This window comes from Mesoplodon densirostris, chromosome 18 (genome assembly GCF_025265405.1).
Source record: "Mesoplodon densirostris isolate mMesDen1 chromosome 18, mMesDen1 primary haplotype, whole genome shotgun sequence".
NCBI lineage: Eukaryota > Metazoa > Chordata > Mammalia > Artiodactyla > Ziphiidae > Mesoplodon > Mesoplodon densirostris.
This window is the reverse complement of record NC_082678.1, coordinates 42,755,055-42,778,995: the sequence shown is the minus strand read 5'-3', so window position 1 is coordinate 42,778,995 and position 23,941 is coordinate 42,755,055. Positions and strand designations below refer to the sequence as shown.

The window sequence follows — 23,941 nt, the reverse complement described above, 5'->3', positions numbered from 1 at the left end:
CTAGGGCAGAGCTCCACTGAAAGTCATGATGGGCAGACAGAGGAGGGAGCAGAGGTCGGGTGCAGCCTGCGCCTGTGGGTAGGAGGGCCTCTGGGGTGGGGGGCAGAGGCTGCTCTTCTCCGGCTTGTAGCAGGGTGAGACCTCACACCTGTGGGGCAGGGCAAGTGTCAGGGCAGGCCTCCCATCCCTCCAGCTCCCTCCAGGCCTCTGGGTGGGTGCTGAAGCAGAGCTGGGGGCCCCCGCCTTCCTACCTGACCACGCTCTGCAGGATCTTCCTCTCGTCCTGGTCCAGGCACACGGCAAAGGGGCAGCTGTTAGAGCCGATAATCTGCACCTTGTCCACTTTGATCTGCGACATGCTAATCTAGAAGGAAGGCCCGGGTCACCCGGGAGCCCTGGCCCCAGAGCCGCCAGCCCTCGGCAGCTTCTTCCCTTGGAACCGCCCGACTGGGTCCAGGGGGTGGGGCAGGAGGCCGGCTGCCAGCTCTCCAGGCGCGATGGGCGTGCAGGGGACTGTGCCCTCCATCGGGCCCTGCTTCCTCCCCAGCCTCTGCCCTTTCCTGAGTCTGGAAGGAGCAAGTGTCCTGGGAGGAGAAACCCCACTGTCCTCACCGTGACAGCCTGGGTTCCCTGACACAGAGGCCACTCCACCTTGGACTCGGGGCTCCCCTGGAGGCCACCGCGGAGCCCCACAGGTGTGCACACCCTTCACCTGCCTCTCCTCCCACCCACAGGCCCCAGTGCAGCCCTTGGACACGCCCCCATACACACGCACACACACGCACACGCAGGCACACACACGCCCAGTAAGTCTCCCGAGGGGATGACAGAGAGGAGAGGAAAGGTCTTACCTGGTTGAAGCCCTTCTTGGATTTAGGGTTCTGCCTTTTTACCACTTCTGTCAGGTTTAGCGTCAGGGCCTCCGTGCTGGAGTCTGAAGGGCAAGGGTGGTTCAGGCCAGGCTCAGGAACCCCCCTCCCCTTCCTCCCCGTCCCCCTCCCCCTCCCCCTGCCCCACCCTCCCCCCTGTCCCCTCACCTAGGTCCTCCTGCTGCCGGCAGGCCTTGTTGAGGTTGACGGAGGTGCAGACCTTCTCCATGTTACTCCAGCGACTGCGTCCACTGATGGCCCCCTGGGAAGGCAGCAAAGCCGGACCCTCTCAGTGGCATGCCTGCCGGTGCCTATTGCCTTCTCTTTGAAGAAGCGGCTCCAGACCGGCCAGCGACAGGACGCCGCCTGCAGCCAGCACACCCAGGAAGCTCGCTCTCATGCACCCGAGCCTGCCAGCTTCTTCACCAAGAGCCCCTTGACCCCTATATAGACCTTACTGGCTCCAGGGAGGAGCATCAGGTCACTGGCTTGGCTCACAGGTCAGCCTGGTGACTGGGTCATAGGGTGCGAGTGCTGAGAACATCTCAAGGGGTGGTCCGAGGATCTTCTGAACTCCGAGTGAGGGAGAGACAGGCTCACAGGCAGGGGGTCCCAGGCAGAGCTAGGCCAGAGCCCCCTCTTTGGGTCTTTGCCTGAATGTCTCTTTCATCAGGGACCTCCACGTTGCCAAACCCACAAGCACTCTCAGTCCTCGGCTTGCTTGACCTTACAGGAGAATGCCATCCTGTTCACTCCTCCCCTCTCCTGGGCGTCCGTGGCGGCACGCTCCTGGCTTCCCCACCGCCAGCCTGGCTGGGGCCTCTGCTTTGCACGATCACCCTCCTCTGCCCCCATCACAGGACACAGGTCTCAGGAGCTTCTCCTGGGGCCTCCGCTCTGTTATTCCTGCTTTCTCCTTGAGGGAGCCTCACCCATGGCCCTTTCTCCATGACCACCTATACACCCATCTCCACATTTCACCTCTGAGCTCAGGCCCACCCTCCCACTGCCTCTTCTGGTCTCTCCTTCCCTCTCGAAACCACTATGCCCCACACCCACTCCCCCACTGGAGCTGGGCTTCTTCTAACAAAACGGTCCTGCCAGTCACAGAAGGCTGAAATCCAGGAGTTGAAGCCTCTCCTTTTCTAATCCATCCCTAAGCCCTGCTGCTATGTGATTCACATATAACCCCCATTCCTTACCTCCCTAGTGCAGGGTGCCCATGTTTCTTGCCTGGACAACCACGGGAGCCTCTGACTTGGCTTTCCCACACCCGCTGGGGTCCCCTCCGATATTCCCCACAGAGCCACCACAGGTGGCTTCCAAACCTCAAATCTGATCCTGCCACACCCCAAACTGAAAGCCCTTCACAGGATACCCATTGCTCTTAGGACAAGGATAAGACTCCTCTCATTGAACCAAGGCCCTTGGCATTCCAGCCCTGCCAATTTCTTTAGCTTCACCTCATCATCCTTTCCGCCCCCTACTGTCTCTGCTCCAGCCCCTCTGGTCCTCCTTCAGTGCCCTTTGATATTCATGTTCTCTCTCACCACAGGGCCTTTGCACATGCTATTATCTCTACCTGGAGGGCACGTCTCTCTTTTCCTACTTAACTAACTCCTGGTTTTCTTTCCAACATTGACTCAATGGCCCTTCTCAAGGAACCTTGTCTAACTTTCCTCACTGGGTTGAACAATCCCCTTAAGGGTTCTCACAGAACCCTTTACCTCTCCTTCATCTGTTCGTCACAGTTGTAATTATACATGTTGTGGGATCGTCTAACCCCTCCAGACTGTAAGAGCTTTGTTCACTCTCGTGAACGCTCCTGTGCCATAAACAACATCCGGGACACAGTGGGTGTTTAACAAACACCCGGAACACAGCACCCAGTGAATGTCAGTGCCCCTGCCCACCTCCTCGGCCACTACATGGAAAGAATCCTATTGTCTCTATCCCACCAGCCCTTTTGTTGCCTTGTCATCACTTGCCACTCTTTAATATTACCTTGGGCACTTTTTGTTTCCTTGTTTATTGTCTGTCTCCCTCCTCTAGAGAAGTTAAGAGGGAGGGCCTGGCCCAGCACAGAACCTGACATAAGTAGGTGCTCAATAAATATCTTTCAAATTGCTGAGGGAGGGAGGGAGGCAGGGAAGAAGGCAGGAGGCTGCCCGTCCGGGAGGTGGGCCTGTCGTGGCCCAGAGCCGGGGTGTGCTCATAGGCTCCCCGCTCCAGCTCCCCTCACACCAAACCTACTCCCACACGCCCACCAGGCACAGCAGTCCCTGGCCTGTCCCTCACTCTGCCCCATTCTCACCCCCAGCCCTGAGGCCAGGGCCCAGCGCTTCACGGAAGGGCTGAGCACATTCAGCAGTGGGGAGAACCCGGGGCGGGGGCAGCTTTGGAGGCAGAGGGGGAGAGGAAGGTCCACCGCCTCTCCTTCCCCCTTCTCTCAGCAGCCAGGAGAGCCTGGGGAGCCTGCCGCGGCCTTCCAGCTTAAAGACCGCCCTGGGAACACAGGAGGCTGGCTCTGGGGAGGCGGCACGGGGAGCGGATCTGGAGGGGAGGGGCCGGCATCAGGCTCACCTTGCTGTAAATAATCTGTAGTGTTAGAGGGATGGCCTCCCGGTCACCATCGATGCCCAGTCGCTTGCTGCCAGGACCTGTGTCACACACAGACAGACCCTCTGCTCTTTCTAATTCCAGTGCCCTTCACAGGCCCTGGGCTCCGCCTCGCGGCCCGCTTCTTGTCCCTCCTGCCCCACCGCCCTGGGACCCCTCCTCCCCAGGGCCCCAGGTCACGGCCCACCTCCCTCGGGCCCCACCTCCTGGCGCCCTCTCGCCCCGCCACCCCAGGGTCCCCCTCTCCGGTGTGACACCCCCCAGCCCCGCCTCCACTGGGGCTCAGGCGGCACCCACCCGAAGCCTTGATGGCGCGTGTGGCGGCAGAGTGACCCAGCTCCAGGGAGTGGATGAAGATCTCTGTCGTCTTCTCCCCGGTGACGAAGGTCAGCTGGAGAGGGCAGGAGCGTGGGCATCAGCGTGGACCTCCAGGAGGGGCCCCCAGCACAGGCTCCTCCAGCACAGGGTTGACCCCCCAGCACAGGCTCCTCTGGCTGCCCGGGTGTGGGAGCAGCCCTGCAGCTAGTGTGGGGGAAGAGGTGGGGCAAGGCGGCAGGGCAGGCCTTACCTCGGTCTGATAGACCTGCAGCAGCACCGGCCGGGCGGCGAAGCGGCAGTAATAGAGCAGCATGTCCGCCAGGATGGGCAGCTGGGCAGGAGAGCCCTCCAGGGGCCGGGACTCAGCCTTCAGAGACTGCTGTGGGTTGGGAGGGGCGAGCCCAAGCCCGAGGGACAGGTGGACAGAGAGGGAGAGAGAAAGGGAGGATGAGAGGAAGAGAGACAGAGGTGCAGACACACAGAGGAGAGATCCCGAGGCAGACAGGGCCAGGGAGGGGCACGGTGAGACGGGAGCAGGAAACAGAATGGTCAAGGGAGGACCCACAGCCTGGCCTCCGCCCCTCCCTCACCGGCCCATGGGCCTCCAGGGAGGCCCCGGCCGAGCTAGACAAAGCTGGGAGTTGAGGAAGGGAGCTGAAGCCTAAGGCAACTGGACCCTCTGGGGCCCCTCCCTCTCGGTGCGGTGACCCCTCCCTGGGCCCCCGAGCCCTGGGTTCAGCTCAGCCCTGCTTCCACCCACCCTCGTTGCTTGGTCCCAAGTGAGCCCTGGTCCTCCAGTGGGGCTGCAAGCTGGATCCCCCAAACTAGGGCCTTCAAAGCGAGGCTGGGTGACCACAGCCAGGGCCCTCCACCTGCACCCAGGAAAGGGGCCGCTTACCTGGCACAGGACTTCAGGGGGCAGGTGCATGATGCCCAGCACGTTGCGCTCATACCAGGGGTCGAGCATGCCGAGGTAGTGGGAGATGTCATTGGTGCTTTCCTCCCAGGCGGCTGCACCCAGCTCCTGGGGTGGGGGCGAGAGTCATTCCCAGCCACCCGGACGCCTGCCACCCTAGCTTCGGGGCCCTGGGTGGCACCTGCAGCCCCACCCTGAGCTTCTCTGCGCCCTTGGAGAGGTCTGACAACTCTCAGTCCGTGTCACACAGCAAAACGTGCCCCCGCCCACCGTCCGGCCAAGTGCAGGGCAGGGACCACGTCCAGGAGGGAGGCCCAGGCAGGAGGCGGCGGCCCCTAAACACAGGGCTGCTGGTGACTTCCGACCAGCCCCCTTCCGGTGACTGGGGCCTGCTTACATCTCCTCACTTTGCCGCCCTGCTGGGTCCAGGGCTGGGGACCTACCGCAGGGCCGGGGTGCCTCGGGGAGTCTGTGGGGAGCAGTGGCATCTGGCTCCGGGGGGCTGGGCTGGCACTGGCGCTGGGCCCGCAGCTCCGCTTCATGGGCACGTAGAAGAACTGAAGCTTGAAGAACCGTGTGAGGAGTGGACGGTTGTTCTCCAGCCGCCTGCTGAGAAGAAGATGGTGAGAAGGGAGGCCCTTGGTCCCTCTGGGAGCCCAGCCCTGGAGCCCAGATGCCGCCAGCAGCACCCCCCTGCTGCCCAGGGCAGACTGATGCCCCGTTTCGGCTCTCACCGCAGTTTGCTGTACGCCCGGGCCACCTTCCCCGAGATCCGATCGGAGCCGAAGACCACGACTCGCAGCGTGGAGGCCCTGGGGTCCTCGTCCCCGCTCAGGAAGGGGCAGCGGCGCCGGGGATGGGAGGTGGGGGCCGGGGGCCAGCCGGACAGCTGGGGGCCAAGCTTGTACTGGGGCAGGGAGCGGGAACGCTGCGCCCTGGACGGGGGCTGCGCTGGGCCAGCCAGGGGGCTGCAGGGGCTGCAGAGGCTGCCGGCCCGCCGCAGGGGCGGGGCGCTGTCCGGGCCGCCCTCCGGGGTCCGGGAGTCCCTCCGCAGCACCAGCTGGCTGGTGCTCTTGAAAAGTTTATAGATCCTGTTGAACTTCTGCCTGGGCCTGCGCTGGGCCCGGCGCTCCTGGCTGCCAGGCCTCTTGGGCCACTCGAAGGAGCTGTCCTCACTGTCCTCCACGTAGCCACTGTCCACGCCATCAGAGAGGCCTGAGACAAAGGAGCTCAGCAGCCGGCGGGAGAGGCTGGGTCCCGAGGCCTGGGATGAGGCAAGCGACAGGGTAGAGTCGTGCAAGGCTGCCGAGCCGGTGGAGAGCAGCGAGTCCCTCTCGGCACAGTGCCCCTCGGTTTCCAAGTCCTCCTCGTCCTCCCCGTCCTCGTCCTCCTCGTCCCCCAGGATTCCTGGTTGGAGCAGCTCCTGTTCCTTGAGCAGGATTTCCTGCAGGATGTCTGCAGGGAAGCAAGGGGAGACGCCGTCTGGGTGTCTGAGCCCTTGGAACCCCTCTTGCACACCCTTGGGCGGGGTGACAGGCTGAGACAGAATGAACTTGGGGAGCAGAGGGCAGGAGGAGGGCAGAGGGCAGCCCAGTGCCCTGCCCCCGGCTGTGCTCAGAGCCTGCTCAGGTGGGAGGGCTGGCAAGGGGGTGGGGTGAGGGGCGGCTGCAGAGGAAGAGAGCCCGGGCAGTTTGGGGGGTGGGCACCACGAGGGCCCCAGCGGGCTGCTCACCAAAGCTGTCCTGGTTCCAGCTGTAGGTGTAGCACCTGGCGACAGGGATGGGGATGGTACGGAGCTTGCCAGGTTTTGCAGTGTCTGCAGGAACGGGGGAGGGAGGGGCAGGAGGTGAGGGCTGGGTAGAGGCCTTCAGATGGGCCAGCCCAGACCCCCCGTCTTGGAGGCGAGGCCAGAGTTGGGAGAGGACCGGTACAGGACACGCAGCCGGGTGGGCTGAGGCTGAGTTGGAAGCTGGGATGCCTGGCCCACAGCCAGAGGGCTTCTCTCAAGCCCACCAGGTAGATGCCATGCCCTTTTGTGAGCTGCACGAACGTGGCCCAGTCTCAGCCTCTGTGCCTCTGATTCGAACAGAAACGTGGCACCATCTCATCAGGCATCCTTCTTCTATAATAGACGTTTCCTGGACCCACTGGGGCAAGGTGGGCCATGTGACTAAGGTGGCTCAAAGGGGTACACTGTCCTCATTGTGAAAACGAAGCCCCTTGCCCTTGATCAGCACTCTTTTCCTCCTCCCCGAGGCCGTCCCAGTGGCGATCCTGGCAGCCCAACCCTAACCCTGCAGACGGGAACTGCACCCTCGGGGGTGCTGGAGCCAGGAGGTGTCAGAGAACCTGGGTTCCCGAATGATTATGTGGAACAGAAGCACCAGGCCGACCGGGGCTGCTCACCTCGGGGGGTTGCCGGGGCCACAGGGGGAAATGGGCCTCACCCCAGAGCCTCACCTAAGGCACCAAGGAAGCCAGCTTTCTCCCCCACCGCCTGCAGCTTGGTCCTGAGCCACTGCCGGGCCTCAGCTGCATCCCCGATGCCAGATGCCAGTTCCTGTGCTTCTGCTGTCTCCGTGAAGATGTCCTCGAGTTCTGCCAGGGTCTTGGACTGAAACCCAGGGGGCAGGCTTGCTCCCGAACCACGGCTTGGCCGCCCGACTTCTCGAGCTCCCGGTGACCAGTCGGTCCCCAGCCTCATCGCCTGCCACCACCCACGGCTGAGCAGGGAGCCAGGCCTCTCACTCAGCCCCTATTCTCCAGAAGTGGTCAGAAAGAAAGGCCCAGAGCCAGAGCCCTGCAGAGTTGGGAGGGACTTCAGAGCTCACTGCTGTGGCCCAGAGAGGGGAGGGCGCTGCCCAGGGCCACACAGCTGACCTGTCACAGAGCTCGGACTAGACCCCAGGGCTTCCAGCTTCAGTCTAAAGCTCAGTCCTGTACCACCCAGCCCACGCTGGATTTGGAGGCTCTGTGTCCAGTCCCACTGTCTAGGCTGCCACCCACCTGGGTTAGGACCCAGCACAACAGAAACCTCTCAATGAGACCAGCCCTCCAGCGACTTCCCCGCCATGTTACTCGGGGCGAGGGAGGCCAATGGACCCGGGCCTTGGAGAGGGACCGGAGAGGGACCAGATAGGGGACCCTGCCGAGCCCAGGGTCCCAGACACATACCTGCAGCTGGCAGTGCAGACCTGGGAGGTCGCAGTGGGCCCCAAAGGTGGCCTGGAAGGCGTGCAGGAGCAGGGTGGTGTAGGTGCTGTGTGGGGAGTGCCCAGGCGTGCTCAGCTTGTCGGCCACGGTGAGGAACTCGGCCTGCACCTCCACCGGGTTCAGCAACAGTACGGTGCTGGGGACACAGAGGACCGGCCATGGGTACTGGGCACGGGGGCGGGGAAGGGCATCCACAGAGCCCATGTGGGCCCGGAGGCCAGGAGAGAGGCTGGGGGCTCAGGGGTCCCAGTTCCAAGGGGAAAGCTTATGATCTACTTTTGAGTAGTTTTCAGCTGGGGTCTTCAAAGACCTTTTAAAAATTGAACTCAGGACTTCCCTGGCAGTCCAGTGGTTAAGACTTCTCCTCCCAGTGCAGGGGGTGAGGGTTCGATCCCTGGTCAGGGAGCTAAGATCCCACATGCCTTGGGGCCAAAACCCGTCCCCCCAAAAAAAAAACACAGAAGCAATACTGTAACAAATTCAATAAAGACTTTAAAAATGGTCCACATCAAAAAAATCTTTAAAAACTGAACCCAATTTTCACAAATAAATTCTACCTTCATTTTTACATAAAACATTTTTCCTACAGGATATTTGATGCAGAAAAGGATTGTATTTTAGGTGAGGTGACTGGAAGCCAGGCGGTCATTTTGGGAGGGGACGGCCACATGCCGTCGTGCGGTGTGGCCTGCAATTTCAGCCCGTGCCCTGCTCCTCAAGCCAAGGGTCAGGGTGTGGGGTGGCATCTGCCAGGAGGAAGGGGAGCGAAGTCAGGGCTGCATCTGATTCCTCTGCTTACAGGGGATGCCCTTTCTAACTTGCCAAAGCCATCATGCAGGCCAGCATCGGGCTGGGGGAGGGAGTGTGCAGCCAGCCACGCCCCACCCCCACCTCCTCTTCCCCTGGACCCTGGGCTCCCTCTTTTTGTTTTTTGTTTTTTTTGAGTGAAAGCAGGTTTATTGAGAGAGATACACATTCCACAGGCAGAATGTGGTCCATCTCAGAAGACGAGATTGGCCCCTGGGCTCCCTCTTGATCCCAGTGTTTAAATGTCTTCATCATGGAAAATTTCAAACATACACAAATGTTAAGAGAATCGTGAACCCCGAGGATCCATCACTCAGTTAACAGTTAACATACGTCTGTTCGCACTTCACCCCGGCCAACCCCCGATCACTGCATTTTCTCGAAGGTATTCCGCCATCGCGGTATTATACCTGTAAAGGCTTTTAGTATGAACTGCTCACACTTGCTCTCGTTCTCTCACAAATCTGTGCTGTGTTTAAACCCAGTCCAAGAAGTACCAGGCAGGTGGCCTTCCTGCCAGGGTCTGTGGACAGAGGTCCCAGAGCCGGCCCTGTGGCCAGGGCTCAGGAATGGGACCAGGCTCTGTCAGAGTTCCCAGGGTTTAGGGAGGAACTCATTTTAATTTCTCTATTTGTAAGAAAAAGGGATCGGGCTCCAGTAAACGCTCCCTCACTGAGCCCTCCTCCTTCACCGACTGCTGGATCATCCCCTCATGGACATGCATTGAGCTCCACTGTATACAGGACCAGGCCAGCCACACCCGGGCCCTCACCACTTGCACCTCCTCTGCACGCCTGTTCCCAGCCTACAGAAAACCAAGGTGAGACCGACTCTCTGCTCGTAGCTCTTTCTACAAACCTGTCCGTGCCTCGGTTTCCTGATCTAAAAAATACCTTTCTCGCAGGGTTAACAAAAGACCTGCGTGATGGAGTGATGCCTGCAACAGTGCCCGGGGCTCAGGAAGTACCTAGAAGGGCGTTGGCGATAATCCACAGTTCACCTGCCTCAGCCCTCTGGCAGGGTCCTGCTTACTTACTAAGCCAACATTTACAAGACAGTTTTTATGCCCTTTCCGTCTCTCTCAAAATCTACCACTAGCTTTTCTGTTTGTTTTTACCGAGAAGGAACTCAACCAATGTTTGCTCAGTGAATGTGCTGTGAACCCCTCAGACTGAGGATGAGGAGGGGCTGGGGTGACTAGAACTTCGGAGCTGTTGGAGGCTGGGGTCTTCGGGCATCCACGTGCCTGGAGGCTTGCCGGAGGGTCCTTGGAATGGAGGCTTCCTCTCTAATGCTTTTCCAACAGGCGGGGACCCAAGAGTGGGTAACAAAATCACTTCAGGGATTCACAACCAGAACAGCCTTTTAAGTGAAATGGACTAGAAGAGACCAGAGCTCATCCTTGGGAGAGGGTGACTTTCATTTCCTAAAACTTGTCTCAGCTCTGTGTGTGTGTGGTGTGTCTGTGTGTGTGTGTATGTATGTACACCAGGCTTTCATATAAAATGCATTTTTTATTGTAGGTCCCAGTCAAAAAGGTTTGGAAAAACGCTGTTTTACTAATAGGCAGAAGACATTATGGAAAGAGCCTCGGCTTTTGAGGAAGTCTAAGGCTCAAATCCTGACTCAGACACTTACTAGCTGAGTGTCCTTGGGGAAGTTACTTGGTCTCTCTGACCTTCAGTTTCCTCATCTGCAAAATGGGGGTAAAGTAAGGTAATGTATGTTCGCTCAGCACCTGGCACAATCAAGGCAGGTGGTTTTAACCTTTTCCTTTTTTTTTTTTTTTTTAAGTCTCAGACCCATTTAGGAATCTGATGAAGGACCCTTAGCCCTGAAAAAAGAGGCTGTGCACAAAACATGACCCTACCCCCCAAACTCCTCCCTCCCCAAGAGCACTCACACAGTGGAGCTGCGATGACTCCTAGTGGACAGGCCCTGCTCGGCCCTCACCAGTCGCTGGTAGGAGATTCCTGTGGCCAAAAGAACAAACACAAAGAAACAGTTCACGGACTTACCTGTTCCTTCAGCAGCCATGGTCCTGCGCCTCGCAGGAGCCTGGCACTGGAGAATCTGGCTGGGAGTTCCCGGATGAGGGTCAGGACAAGGGGCAGATTAGGCCCATTGCCACCAGGGTCTTTAACAGTCTGATTCCCAGGCTCCACCCGCCCTGCAAAGCTTCACTCTTCAGAGACTGCGGGGCAGGGCCCCCTGGGAGGAGATGGAGGCCCCTAAAGCGGCCGGGTCTCCTGCTATCCAGCTGGTCCTGGTTCTGTCCCTGCAGACCCGGGCCCGGGTGCCCTCCTGCAGTGGGTGTGCCAGGCACCCCTCAGCTCAGCCTCAGCTCCGGCCAGCCCCCAGCCTCCCCCTCGGCCTCCCGGCCCCGCTTCCCACATGCTCTCGGGGGGCCCTCAGGGGCCCATGGTACTGCCTGGCGCTGTCCCTCTCTAGGGCTGACCCTCTGCACCAAAGACCCCCTCCCCGCCTTCCTCTCTGGCCTCATCCACCTCTCTGTCACCTCTGATTCAAATGTGCTGAGAAGAAACTAGCCAAAGTTTTCCCTTTTTCCCTGCAACTTGACTCAATTCTGTAGCTGGAAAAGCACGTATTCAGTTCTGCGTCAACTACGGTGAGGCTGTCACACAATAGCTCGTGCTGCTCACTGATGAGGCTGGGAGTCAGGGGGGCAGGCAGCCTCCTTGTTAGAGCTTGGACATCGTCACAGGGGCCCTGCCGGGTGTGGACCGGGGTGTGAGCTGGGAGCAGCAAGGCAGCCTCTTGGAGGAGTCAAAGCCAAGACTGGGGTTAGAGACGGCTGTAAACAGAAGGGCCGTGACTGTTGTTTAGTAAATAGCCGAACATTTCCAATTTGTAGTATTCCAACTTAGGGCCGAATTGCTTTGCTTTGGGGGCCTTTCATTTGGTGTGCCTTCCATGTAACTGTCACACGTTTAGATGTTAATGTTACGTCTATTTTGACAGGAAAAGTCCCTGAAACAGGGATTACTATCAGGACCCAGGACGCCATCTGGTGGCCGCTCACAGACATGAGAGAGAAAAGTCCCCTCGTTGCCCCTTCAACGCCCAACAAAGTACTGCAGGAGTGTCCCCCGCACCCCAGGTCTCCCTGCCCCCCAATCTCCCCGACCCCCAAAACACACAGAGAGCAAAGTCTTCTCTTGACCCGTCCACACTTTTCTTTTACCATCTAATGTTGTTAACGGGTAACCCACGCCCTGCTGACCAGCTGCCGGCCCCGCCCACACTCCCGGGGGTAGTTGACCACTTTCTCCTTGAAACCTGCTCTTCCCTTTAGTCTCCATGACGAGGAACATTCGCTAACATCCTCTATCTCTCCACCTGCGTATCTTAGGATGCTTTAATGGTCTCATTTGGGGATTATGGCATCATTAGCGCTGGGAGCTGCTGTTTGCTTGATTTTGTCCTATTTTTTTTAACTTGAAATATAGTTGGTTTACAATGTGGTGTTAGTTTCAGGTGTACAGCAAAGTGATTTGGATTCTTTTCCATTATAGGCTATTACAAGATACTGAATATAGTTCCATGTGCTACACAGTAGATCCTTGTTGTTTATTTTATATATAGTAGTTTGTATCTGCTAACTCCAAACTCCTAATTTATCCCTCCCCATCCCCCTCCACTTTGGTAACCATAAGTTTGTTTTCTATGTCTGTGGGTCCGTTTCTGTTTTGTAAATAAGTTCATTTGTATCATTTTTTTAGATTCCACATATAAGTAATATCATGTGATACTGGTCTTTGTCTGACTTCACTTGGTATGATGATCTCTAGGTGCACTCATGTTGCTGCAAATGGCATTATTTCATTCTTTTTTATAGCTGAGTAATATTCCAGTGTGTGTGTGTGTGTGTGTGTGTGCGTGTGTGTGTGTATCACATCTTCTTTAGCCATTCATCTGCTGATGGACACTTGGGTTGCTTCCGTGTCTTGGCTACTGTAAATAGAGCTGCTATGAACGCAGTCCTACTTTTGACAAGGAGGCTCAGAGACCTTATGTAACCTGTCCAAGGTCATCAGCTAATAAGTGACAAAGCACAGGTCTTTGTTATCCGAAAGCCCATGTTCCTTCTCTCACATTTGACTTTATAGCTAAAGCAAGAATCATCAAACTTTTCTGAGTCTTGGTTGCCTCACGCACAAAATGGGAGTAATGTTGCTTTTCCCTCTTACTCCACAGGACTGTGGTCTGGGTGAGATACAATCATGGAGCTTTGGGTGCTTTGAAAACTGCAGAGTGACTCACACATATGATGCTCACTGTCTCCTCTCAGGATGACAGACCAATTCTCTGCAGACAAGTATTATGGTCTGCACAGCTGGGTGGGCATAGAGTAAATACTCAACAAACATACGGGCTGAACCCAAGAGGGGTGTGGTGGGCAGGACCCGGAAGCACTGACGTGAGGTTTCCTGCCACCCCCAGATGGAGGCAGTAGGCGACCCTACTTGGGGTGGAGTCAGGAAGAAGGGGGAGGCCCTCAGGCTTGATAACCTGCCCGCTTCCTCTGCCACCCAGCCACATCAAAGTGGGATAAACTGTTTCCCTCATCTCCATGGCAACTGCCTCCCCAAGGCTCCATGGGTGGAGGGCCCAGCTCCCCAGGCCCCTTGTCATCTTCTCCCTGTGACCTTGCCAAAATCCATCTATTAAGCGAATACCACCCCAAACCCTACTGTCCCCAGCAATGGGAAATCAACATAGGCCAGCATTCATCCTCACAAACTGCTGACAGGGAGACATTCTTTTTTTTTTTTTTTTTTTTTTTGCGGTATGTGGGCCTCTCACTGTTGTGGCCTCTCCCGTTGCGGAGCACAGGCTCCGGATGCGCAGGCTCAGCGGCCATAGCTCACGGGCCCAGCCGCTCCGCGGCATATGGGATCCTCCCGGACCGGGGCACAAACCCGTATCCCCTGCATCGGCAGGCGGACTCTCAACCACTGCGCCACCAGGGAGGCCCAGGGAGACATTCTTATACTCCCATTTTACAGATGAGGAAACTGAGGTTCCTATGATGTTAAGTGTCTTGCCAAAGGCCCCACAGCCCCAGGATTTGAAACGGCGATAGGCTAGTCCAAAGTACTGGTAACCACCAAGTGATTCAGCCTCAGCCTCTCCCCAAGAGCTTGTCGCCCGGGCCTCCATTCCCACCCCTCTCCCTTCCTCCTGTTGCCTCTCTCAGCTGGGGTTACTGGGGATGGAGCTACTCAGTAACAAGGCAAAACTATTACCACGTGCCTTTACAAAAATCACACCAAAGCACTTCCTAACTAGCCCACTTAAGGGTTATGTAAAAGGAGCTAATTTGCTTTAATTTACTACTTGCTATTCATGAGAGCTCAGGTTCTGTGAAGTTAGAGGTTCACTTGTGGATGTGAGATGAGTAATTTTTGCTCACTATAAAGGATAACTTCAAAGGTTTTTTTCCCCTGTATGATGTTTTATTCCCCCATATAATGTTAACTAATTTTGTATCTAATTCTGCCATCTTTTTGTGGCTTAGATGAGAAATTTATTTCAGTTTCTCATACCCTCCTTTAAACCAGCCCTCCCACCTTGCTGGTCCCCTCAGTAACGAACTGAATGCGTTTTGACACAGGCTCGCTATACATTTGTATGAGTGCTAGGTTTTTTTTTTTAAACTGTTTGAAAATGACTCTCTGACACAAGAAAGAGCTAATGGTTTCCTATTTCGGTTCTGCTTTCCCTGGAAGAGGAGGCGTTCCTGGCCTGAGCAGCCTGGCCTGAGCGTCCCCCTCCAGGCATTTGCTTCGGTCCCCAGCATACCTGAGCCCTCACATGGTCCCAGGGGCAAGGTCCAGGGGAAGACCCTCAGCAGTGAATGACCAGGGTGCCAGCAGCCCTCCCTGCTCTGAGTCCAAGGATCCTCACTCCATTTCCATCTCCAGTTGTTGCTCTGCCTGACTCTTTTCCCCCAAGCCTAGAACCCCACATCCCCGAGTCCGGGCCTCCCCACAGCCCGCATCTGCCCCTTGGCCCCACATCTGCTCACTGGGGGCTGCTCAGAGCTGAGTTCCTGCTCAGCTGCCCACAAAAACATCTCAAGGCATAGCGTGCATCCAGCTGAGGGGAGACAGCTGGTTCCACTTGAAACTGGGAAGCGGTCCCCCTGCACGCAGGTGACAGACAGCCCTCCCCCAGGACAACCTCGCCTTTACCCATTTCGAAGTAAACTCATTTAGATCTTTGGAAGAGACTGAAAGTCCTGCCAAGGCATTTGCATTTTAAATCCTTTCTGTCTCATTATAAAAAGGAAGAAAAGCTTTGCGTTCTTGTTAAAGGAATTCTGGTCACCAGCAAGAAGCCCAGAAGTGATCTAGATCTGTTTGTTTGGGGGGCGGGTAGAGGGGAGCAAGGGAATGAAAGAGATTCAATTGGTTTGTTCATTTAGGGTGCCTTGGAAAGCTAGGTTGCCTGACTTGTCTATTCACCATGTGCCTCAGCACCTTTCCTAGTCCAACCCCTTCTCCTGAAGGCCTTCCTGATTTCTTAATTCTTCCACCCAAGTCTCTACCAGGAGGTAAGGTCCATGTAATGGGTAGACTTTGGCTACCCTAGCCTGTGCCTGTTCAGCTCTTCGTAACAACGGACAGCTGACTGGCTGGGGGAAGACAGATCAGCTGATTGGTTAGGCAAACAGATCAGTTGATTGGTTGGGAGACAACAGATCAGCTGATTGGTTGGGCAGACAAATCAGATGATCAGTTGGGGAAGGAAGTCATAAGCCTCTCCAAAGGAATTTTCATATAAAGCTTCAATCCTGCGCTTTCTAGGGCCCCTGAATTATTAGGGAATAAGATTTGGTACTTCTGTCCTGTGTGTATTTAATGCACATGATGAGACTTAGACACTCCCAATACTAAACAGGGTCTGGTGCATATACAGATTTAAAAGAAAAAAAAAAAAAAAACCCGGGATTACAACATACTTAGTACTCGGGGCCGGGGGGCTGCTTTTTTTTTTTTTTTTTTTTTTTTTTTTTTTTTTTTTTGCGGTACGCGGGCCTCTCACTGTTGTGGCCTCTCCCGTTGCGGAGCACAGACTCCGGACGCGCAGGCTCAGTGGCCATGGCTCACGGGCCCAACCGCTCTGCGGCATGTGGGATCTTCCCGGACCGGGGCACGAACCTGTGTCCCCTGCATCGGCAGGCGGACTCTCAACCACTGCGCCACCAGGGAAGCCCCGGGCCTGCTTTTTTACTCAACACATTACTCAACATCTTTTCATCTCAGTAACCTTATTTCTATGATCTCATTTTTAATAAGTGAGGCGGATTCCACCAAATGACTTTGCTACGATATATTCAACTATGTACAATATTTAAGTTTTTGGAATTGGTTGATTATTAAAAAGAATGCAGCAATGAACATTCTTGTAGCTAGGCTCATGTAACCTATTTTTCTTCCATTACTTTTATGGTCTTTTTTAAAAAATTTTATGGTCTTGATTTCCACACTTAAACATTTAATCCATCTGAAATTTATTTTTATGTTTGCAATAGAACTCAATTTTTTTTTGAGATAGAATTTTAAACCCTTCCTTTTTTTTGGTCTGTCAATTATCTTGATACCATTTATAAAATGACAATTGTTTACATCACTGATTTGAGGATGCTGCTTTGTCAGATAATACATTTTTATACATTTAATCTGTCCCTTGCTATTTTATTTAGTTCCATTAATTTTCTATTCTTATACCAACAGTGTACTATTTTAATAACTGTAGCCTTACAGTACTTTTAAAGACCTAGTAGAGAACTATCCCATTCTTACTCTTCCTTAAGCATACATAAGTACATAATAAATCCTACTGTAGAGCATTTATTCTGTCCAATAGACTTTATTTTGTTAAATTTTAAAAAATATTATTGGTATTTTTGACTGCAGTTACTTTTATTTCCATAATACCTGATGTTATTACAATATTGATTCAATCCAGCAATGTCTCTTAAACTTTTTATCCTTCAGTAAAGTTAGTTTTCTCTATGTAGGTTATTCACATTTCTTTATCTTATATTTTTAGTTGCTATTGTAAATTGTTTTTTTCCACATTATGTTTTCTTACTGGTTGATGCTATTATATAAGAAAGCTCTTAGCTACCTGATTACTAGTCTGACAGTGCTTTGGGTTATTCTCTTAGTCTTGACAGATAAGCAATTGTTTGATCTCTATGTAATTAAAATTTTATCTTCCTGAAAGAGGAAATATTATTTCTTTCTTTCTTTTTTTTCATGGGCAAAATACCTATAAGCACGAAGAGGAAGATTACTGACTTAATAATGGAAATGCTGCTAGTGGATTGTTACCTTATTAAGGACCCTTCCATATATTAATAGTTACCACATATTAGAGGGGCTTTGAATATCAGGAATGGATGTTGAATTTTTTTTCATTTTTTTTTACCTTAAATATTTTTATTTGGAATGGATGGAAGTAGAATTTTATCAAACATTTCAGAGGCATCTACTGGGATGTTTGCATGACTTTATTCCTTTGAGCTACTGATGTGATGAATTACTCTAATATGGGGCCACCTCTCAGTAAATCATACTTGATTGTGTTTTTCTGGCTCTACAATAGTTTTGTTAGACCTCATTTTCGTGTCTGCTATAGCACCTGCAATTTCTCAAGAGCCACTTTTCAGAATCCACATATGAAAACTTGGACAGTACCTGGCCCTTGCCCACACTTGTCGTGCTGTCCATCTACCTGTTTATTCCTGGTACCAGCCACCTTCCCTGGCCAGAACTGAGTCCATTCACACATGCATTCCCCTACATATTCCGGGGTAAAGAGAACAAACAAGGGCCTCTTGTCAACACTGTGTGGGCTTCTCTGTCTGACCTGGGCAGCCTCAGAGACCCCCTGGCTAACCAGAGCAGAGGCACAGGACAGGAGGTGGGGTCTCCTTGCCCTGAACCCCTGCTCAGATACCCCTAAGAGTTCCTCCTTGAGTTACTCGGGTGTTTGCTGCCTTCAGCCATCTGATGCTGATGCAGACATGGAGCACTAGAACCACGAAAAGGGACTCCAGGCTTGTGAAGCAGGCCACGGGCAGAGACGAGCTGGACGATATGAAGTGAGGGGGGTCATAGCCAAAGCCCAGTTTCAGAAAAGCTGGAAACCTCCTGACCGCATGGTCCCTGCCCCACGTGCGTACCACCTCAACACTTACCTGGGGCCTTCAGTTCAGCATCGATGAAGGTGAGCAGTTCCTGGCAGATGCTACAGTAAGGAACGGGCCAGGTCAGGAATCGGTGGTAGGTTTTGGCTGCTTTCAGAAGGAGATCTGAGTCTGGTGGGAAGTGTGGAGTCTGGGATGGAGAGGGAGCGGCAAAGCAGAGAGGTCTGGGTGAGAGAAAGCTCACTGATATTCCAGAGCAGACCCTGCTCCTTTCTGGAATGTTCCACAAAGGGCACACTTTTCCTGGCAGCAGTGTGTCCCAGGACGAGGGCAGGCCGAATTGAAAGTTACCCACAGGAAGTGAGTTACAGATGGGCAAGATGGTGCCCAAGGATGTCTCTACTACAGGGGCCTTGTTTTCACCGAACATAACAATTTAGCACATACACAAGAGGGCCTCTCTGAAAAGCTGTCACCTTGGAGGTCATCCTAAATGATGCCACTGCTACCACTCCTTTTGAGGAATGGTCTTCGACGCCTAAACTGCCTTTATTTAAATATCCTCACGAGAGGCCAATGTTTCTTCTTTGAAGTGGACTGACTCAGTGTACTTGGAGTCATTTGATGCCACCGGTCTGGTGAACGGGGGGTGACCGGCACTGGGGGAAACTGACCACCGCAGTACAAAAGGAGGTGGACGTCCCACGTCTTTAACAGAATCTCTCCTGTGGTTTGTGAAAGGGCTGTGACCGCATCCCCTCCGTGGGTGCCCAGATACTCCAGGCATGATGGCGTCCGCGTGGAGTTACTGGAGGCCTCTCAAATGGCTAATCGGAAGCCATCAGAGGGGTGACACCCACCTGAAGTGTCACTGGTGGACAGTTTCTCTCTCTGTGTGTTTATCCTCTGAGCTGTGAGGGCTCTGCCCGCTCCATGGAGGCTGTTCTTCCCTCTCCTCCCCAACCTCCCCCAGCCTGGCCCAGCCGGGAACTTACACAGAGGACAGTGGAATAGAAGAGCAGGGCCAGGGGGGCGAGGAGGTCATAGGTGCCCTTCTCTTGGACCTGTGTGGGGGACAGGAGGGGGGCAGGCTCATCACAGGTGCACAACCGAGCACTGCTCTCTTCTCTATTCCTTTCTTTTCTTTTTCTTTTTTCTTTTTTAAGTGAAAAGTAATATAATCACAAGACAAACATTTAGAAAATAGAAGTAAAAAAAAAAAAAAAACCCACGATATCCCCCTTCCAAACTCAGCCACAACTAATATTTCAGTGTACTTCTCCTTACACCATTTTTCTCTGTGTATTTTCCTCTGCAAAGTTGTAATCATTGGGTGCATATTTTTACGCTTCATGGCTTTTACGTATAATATTATAAATGGATTTCTGTTTTGCTACATCATCTCTAAGACCATATTTTTCCCCCTCCTAGTTATACATTTATCTATTATTTGTATTGTAAATATGTTTTCCAGTTTGTTGTTGGTCTTTGAATTTTATGGATTTTTTTTTATGTACATAAGTTACAAGTGTTAGCTTTTTCCTTTATGGATTTTCACTTTTGCATGCAAGGTTCATGTAAATATTCATATATGTTTTTTGTTCTTTTCTTGGAAGCTTCATTTTCTTAAATTTAAACCTTTAATCCATCTAGAGTTCTGTATAATATGAATTTGGAATCTCACTCCATATTTTTGGAAACGTTTAATCAATTTTCCCTAAACCATTTAATAAATTTTAATGATGCAATTTTTTTTTTTTTTTTTTTTTTTTTTTTTTTTTGCGGCTCTGCGGGCTTGCAGGATCTTAGTTCCCCAACCAGGGACAGAACCCGGGCCCCAGCATTGAAAGTGCCGAGTCCTAACCACTAGACCACCAGGGAATTCCCTGCAATTTTTTAATATATTAAATTTTGTTTCTACCCTTGGATACTATCCATCATTTTTATTACCTATATAATACTCCTTCTGGTAGATCTCCATAATTTATTAGCTTTAGACACTTGAGATTATTTTCTTGCATTTTAAGTGCCTGTGCAGTGAAAATCTTTGTGCACACTCCTTTTTCTATAATTTGGATTATTTATCTTGGATAGAGCTCAAGAAGCGCAATGAGTGGATACCAGACTGTAAACATATTTTATGATCTTCGAAATGTATCGCCAAATTGCTTTCCAAAATAATTTTGCCATTTATAAAACTGTGTATGTATGAAAGTGCCATTTCACTACACCCTTCCCTGCATTGGTTATTATAATGTTTTTGCGAATTTGCTAGGCAAAAGCTGTGTCATTATGGTTTTCATTTACATTTATTTTACTATAACTGAAGCAACATTTTCCATATTGTTTAAAAGTTATATTTATTCTTTTGTGAATCATCTCTTTGATAGAGCTCACCCACCACACCACAAACAAGCATGTATAGACACAATTTAGAATTCTTTGGTCAAAATACTAGTGGTCTCCCAACCCATTCTGGAATTCATGGGTGTTGAAGCAGAGAAAGCCCCACCACCTCTGCTGTGCCTGGTGACGGCAGCAGGATCAAATAGAATTCTCCTTCATGGTCCTGAATAGACCATGTGTCCAGTACACTTGCTGCTTGGCCCCTTCTATAAAACCCTCCCCTGTTGCTATACAGTAGTTGTTCCTTTATACTTGGGTTGATAAGATAAGCACTTCAGAGGTGGTTTAGCTCTTCTGAGTTGGCCTCCTTGTGATCAGGGTATAAAAGCACCAGGTAAATGGTGGTGCCAGAATTGAAACCTTGGGTGTCTTGATAAACCAAGACTTTTTTCTTAGAGGTAAAGGGACAGCTGAGAAAGACATGTGTTTTCCAACTCAGTCATGTATTTAAAAATAAAAAGTAAAACATCTTTAGGGACTCATGCCTGTTCTGGAACCCCAGCCCAAATCAGGTTTGTTTTCTTGTTTTTTATTTTTTATTTTTTTTGGCCACGCGGCATGCGGGATCTTAGTTCCCCGGCCAGGGAGCGAACCCAGGCCCCCAGCAGTGGAAGTGCGGAGTCCTGACCACTGGACCGCCAGGGAAGTCCCCCAGATCAGCTTTAAACACTCTCTTCTTCTGAGTCATAAAAGCCTGTTTACTGAACTGTTAGAGGAGGTCTCGGTTTACCTCTCCAATCAGTTTTCTCTTTTGCATCTTTGTTCTTCTGCGTCTTTTGGGGGAAAGGAATTCGGTAGCGCGTCCTCCCTCCCTTGTAGTCGACACCTTGACTTACAGGCAATGTCTGTCTTAAGAAACAGCTTAAACTGGGGACCCTGGCTCACCCAGCACATGTTCATAGCAAAAGGACCACGCCCCTTCCTGAGGCCTTCAATCCACAAACACCACCGAAGCAGAGAACTCAGGCTGCCAGTGCCTCCACCAAGCCCCCCTGGTGGTCCAGACACCCCAGAACTGACATTCTGTGGGGACCTATTTCTCGACTCTATGAGGCTGATCCCAGCACTGCCCTTCTAACCCAGGCCGAGCCCTCACCTCGCGGGTTTTCTGCAGGATCTGCTCCAGGAGGATAAGGAAGTGGCCTGGATCCCTGCTGACCAGCTCCTGCAGGCTCCAGCAGTTGAGACACAGCCCAGCTGCAAAGGGAGGGAGAGGCCAGGGGTCAGTTGTGGGTTGGAGGGAAGTGGCAATTCCTGGGGCTGCACTGGGGCCTTCGCTTCTGAAGTCAGAGTCTCCGGAAATTCTGGATCAACACACTCGACCCTATTATGCCCCATCAAGATAGTGATAAGTTTCTTCTTCCTGCATAGACAGGAGGCTCAAGAGACACAGAGAGGGGCTGGGATCTCCCTCAGAAGCCAAGGACTGGCCACGACTCTGCTTCCTGTGGCTCTGGAGAGCACCAGCTTTCCCACATCCTCCGAGATGCAGGGAAGGGGGCACAGAAGCAGAGATCGCCACCCCAGGACACAAGGCTGAGTCTGCAACAGCCATGGGACCTCCCGGAACTGCTGGGCAGTGGAGCCCGGGAAAGGGAAGCGCCATTCATTTCTATTTTGAAAGCTATGAGGAGCACTTTGTCACTCTGTAACTTCCCCAGACTTTCTTATTTTGTCAATCTCTGCTTCCCTGCAGTCAGCATGGGTAAACTCCCCCTAATTAAAGGGGCAGTCACAGAGGTCTGTGGTCTCTGTGTGTGTGTGTGTGTGTGTGTGTGTGTGTGTGTGTGATGGGGAATGAGAACAGTGGGGGTGGAAGTGGCCCCCTCATGTGCACGAGCTCCTTCTGAAGTGCTGCAGGCCCCAAGCAGTGTGTTCATAGGGTCACAGGTTTTAGTGAAATTTGCTATAGTCAGATATTTTTGTATTCTTTGACTTGATGGCCCCTCAATTCTAGAAGCTTAGTCTCATTAAAACCTGGGTAGGAGGCCAGAAGGAAGAAAACTGCCATTTAGTGACCACCTACTATGTACCTCTAAGGTACCAGGCCTTTCACACATCACCTCCATTGAATCTCCCATCCCCCACCTCGGGAAGGTGGTTCCTGCTGTTATTATTCTCATTTTACAGGCAAGGCAGGTGAGTCCTGAGAGGCTAAGGGACTTGCACAAGTTCCTACAGCCAGTGAGAGACAGTTTTAAGTCAGATCTGCTTAATTCCAGAGGCCAAGGAAAGCCTCTGAGAGGAGGTGACATTTGAGTTGAGACCTGAATGAGAAGGAGCCAGCTCTGTGTAGTTCTGAGGGAAGAATTCTAGGCAGCAAGTGCAAAGGTCTTGAGGTAGGAAGGAACCAGTGATGTTCAAGGAGCATGGGTATCTATCTCGTGGGGTAGTTAGGGAGGCAAGTGAGATGCGGAAAATCTTTATGAGCATAAGGAGTTATTAAATTAATCTCTAGCCTTGGAGACAACTGCCCCAGCCTGCAGATATGCCTGTTTCTCAGTCCTGGGGATCATGGAACATGGAGGCCTCCTATTCCCTGAAGTTCTGCTGAGATTCTCCATTGTTCTATGGGGAAGAGGAGGATGGGGCTGTGGAAAAAACTAGAAATCAGGAAAACAGGAGAATTCTGGGGAGAACTGTCTATAAATGTCCAGCTGCTCTTTTGAAATCAGCAGTGTGACATTTTTAAGCTGGTCCAATACCTTCTTCAGGGAGCTAAGCTTCTAGCACATGAGGAGGATGAGGAAGGCAGCATGGGGGAAAGGAGAAACTGCCACCCACCGAGGGCAACTCTCCATCAGGTGCTGTGCTGAGCACCTGCCCAAGTGAGGTCCGCGGAGTCACACACACAGGGTTGGAACCAGAACCTGCCAGTTCCGTGCCTGAACCAGTGCTCATCACAGCCCCTGAAGCTCCCTTGGGCCCCAGATGCGCCTCCCCGGCTCCCTGGGACCTACCTGACCAGGAGGTGGAGCGGCGGCTGAGACTGAGCCCGTGTAAGCAGCGCTCCAGGGCGTGCTGGATGCGGTCCTCCGTGCACGTCGTGGCCCCTGGCTGCATCCTGAGTCATCGCCTGCATGGGGGACAGACGCTGGTCAGTCTGGAGAACCCCGGACTCGAGAAGCACATGGCCTAGCAGGGCAGCTGGCAGAGACAGTGGGCACTCCCAGCCGGTGCCATCAGCCAGCTGCCTCCAGGGCTGGACCCACTCCTGGGCTACTGGCAGTGCCGCTCAGAACGGCAGGACGGGGCACGCCTGTGGCCCAGCAGCACAGGCTACGGGAAGTGAGGGGTGGCAGGGGGAGTGGAGAGCTGCGGCCCTCCCCCACCTCCCCGCCCCCACCCCCGGCAGGGGTGAGTGGCTGCAACAGCCCAGGGAGTGCCCGTGGCGTGACCAGACCCCAGTGCTGGGCAGGAGGACCTCAAAGGAAAAATCAGGATCACGTGGGGGACTTTCTCTGAATTTCCAGGCCTGCGTGCCCCACCCCTCAGGGATGGCCAGGGAGCCTGTTCCTGCTGACAAGGTCACAGAGCTCCCGCCAGTGTGCCGGGGGCTCTGAGGCTCGGGCCCGGCAGGGGCTGCCTTCACACATGCCACACCTCCAC

At 53.2% G+C, this 23,941-nt stretch overlaps 1 protein-coding gene across 2 annotated transcripts; it reads right to left on the bottom strand.

The window, feature by feature from the left end:
- Positions 1–23,395, bottom strand: PIK3R5 (phosphoinositide-3-kinase regulatory subunit 5). Of its 2 annotated transcripts, none has more exons than XM_060081880.1 (18): positions 23,293–23,395; positions 21,429–21,529; positions 18,922–18,990; positions 17,978–18,116; positions 10,646–10,715; positions 7,897–8,071; positions 7,183–7,336; positions 6,455–6,538; positions 5,457–6,177; positions 5,166–5,328; positions 4,705–4,830; positions 4,057–4,185; positions 3,786–3,879; positions 3,453–3,529; positions 1,038–1,131; positions 852–934; positions 252–364; positions 1–148 (listed from the first exon to the last, which is right to left on the bottom strand). In XM_060081880.1, exons 1-18 carry the CDS (start codon positions 23,393–23,395, stop codon positions 1–3), a joined length of 2,643 nt encoding a protein of 880 aa, XP_059937863.1. The 2 variants fall into 2 exon arrangements, with proteins under 2 accessions (XP_059937863.1, XP_059937864.1); XM_060081881.1 differs by having other exon boundaries at positions 4,057–4,182.
- Positions 23,396–23,941: the final 546 nt, after the last annotated feature.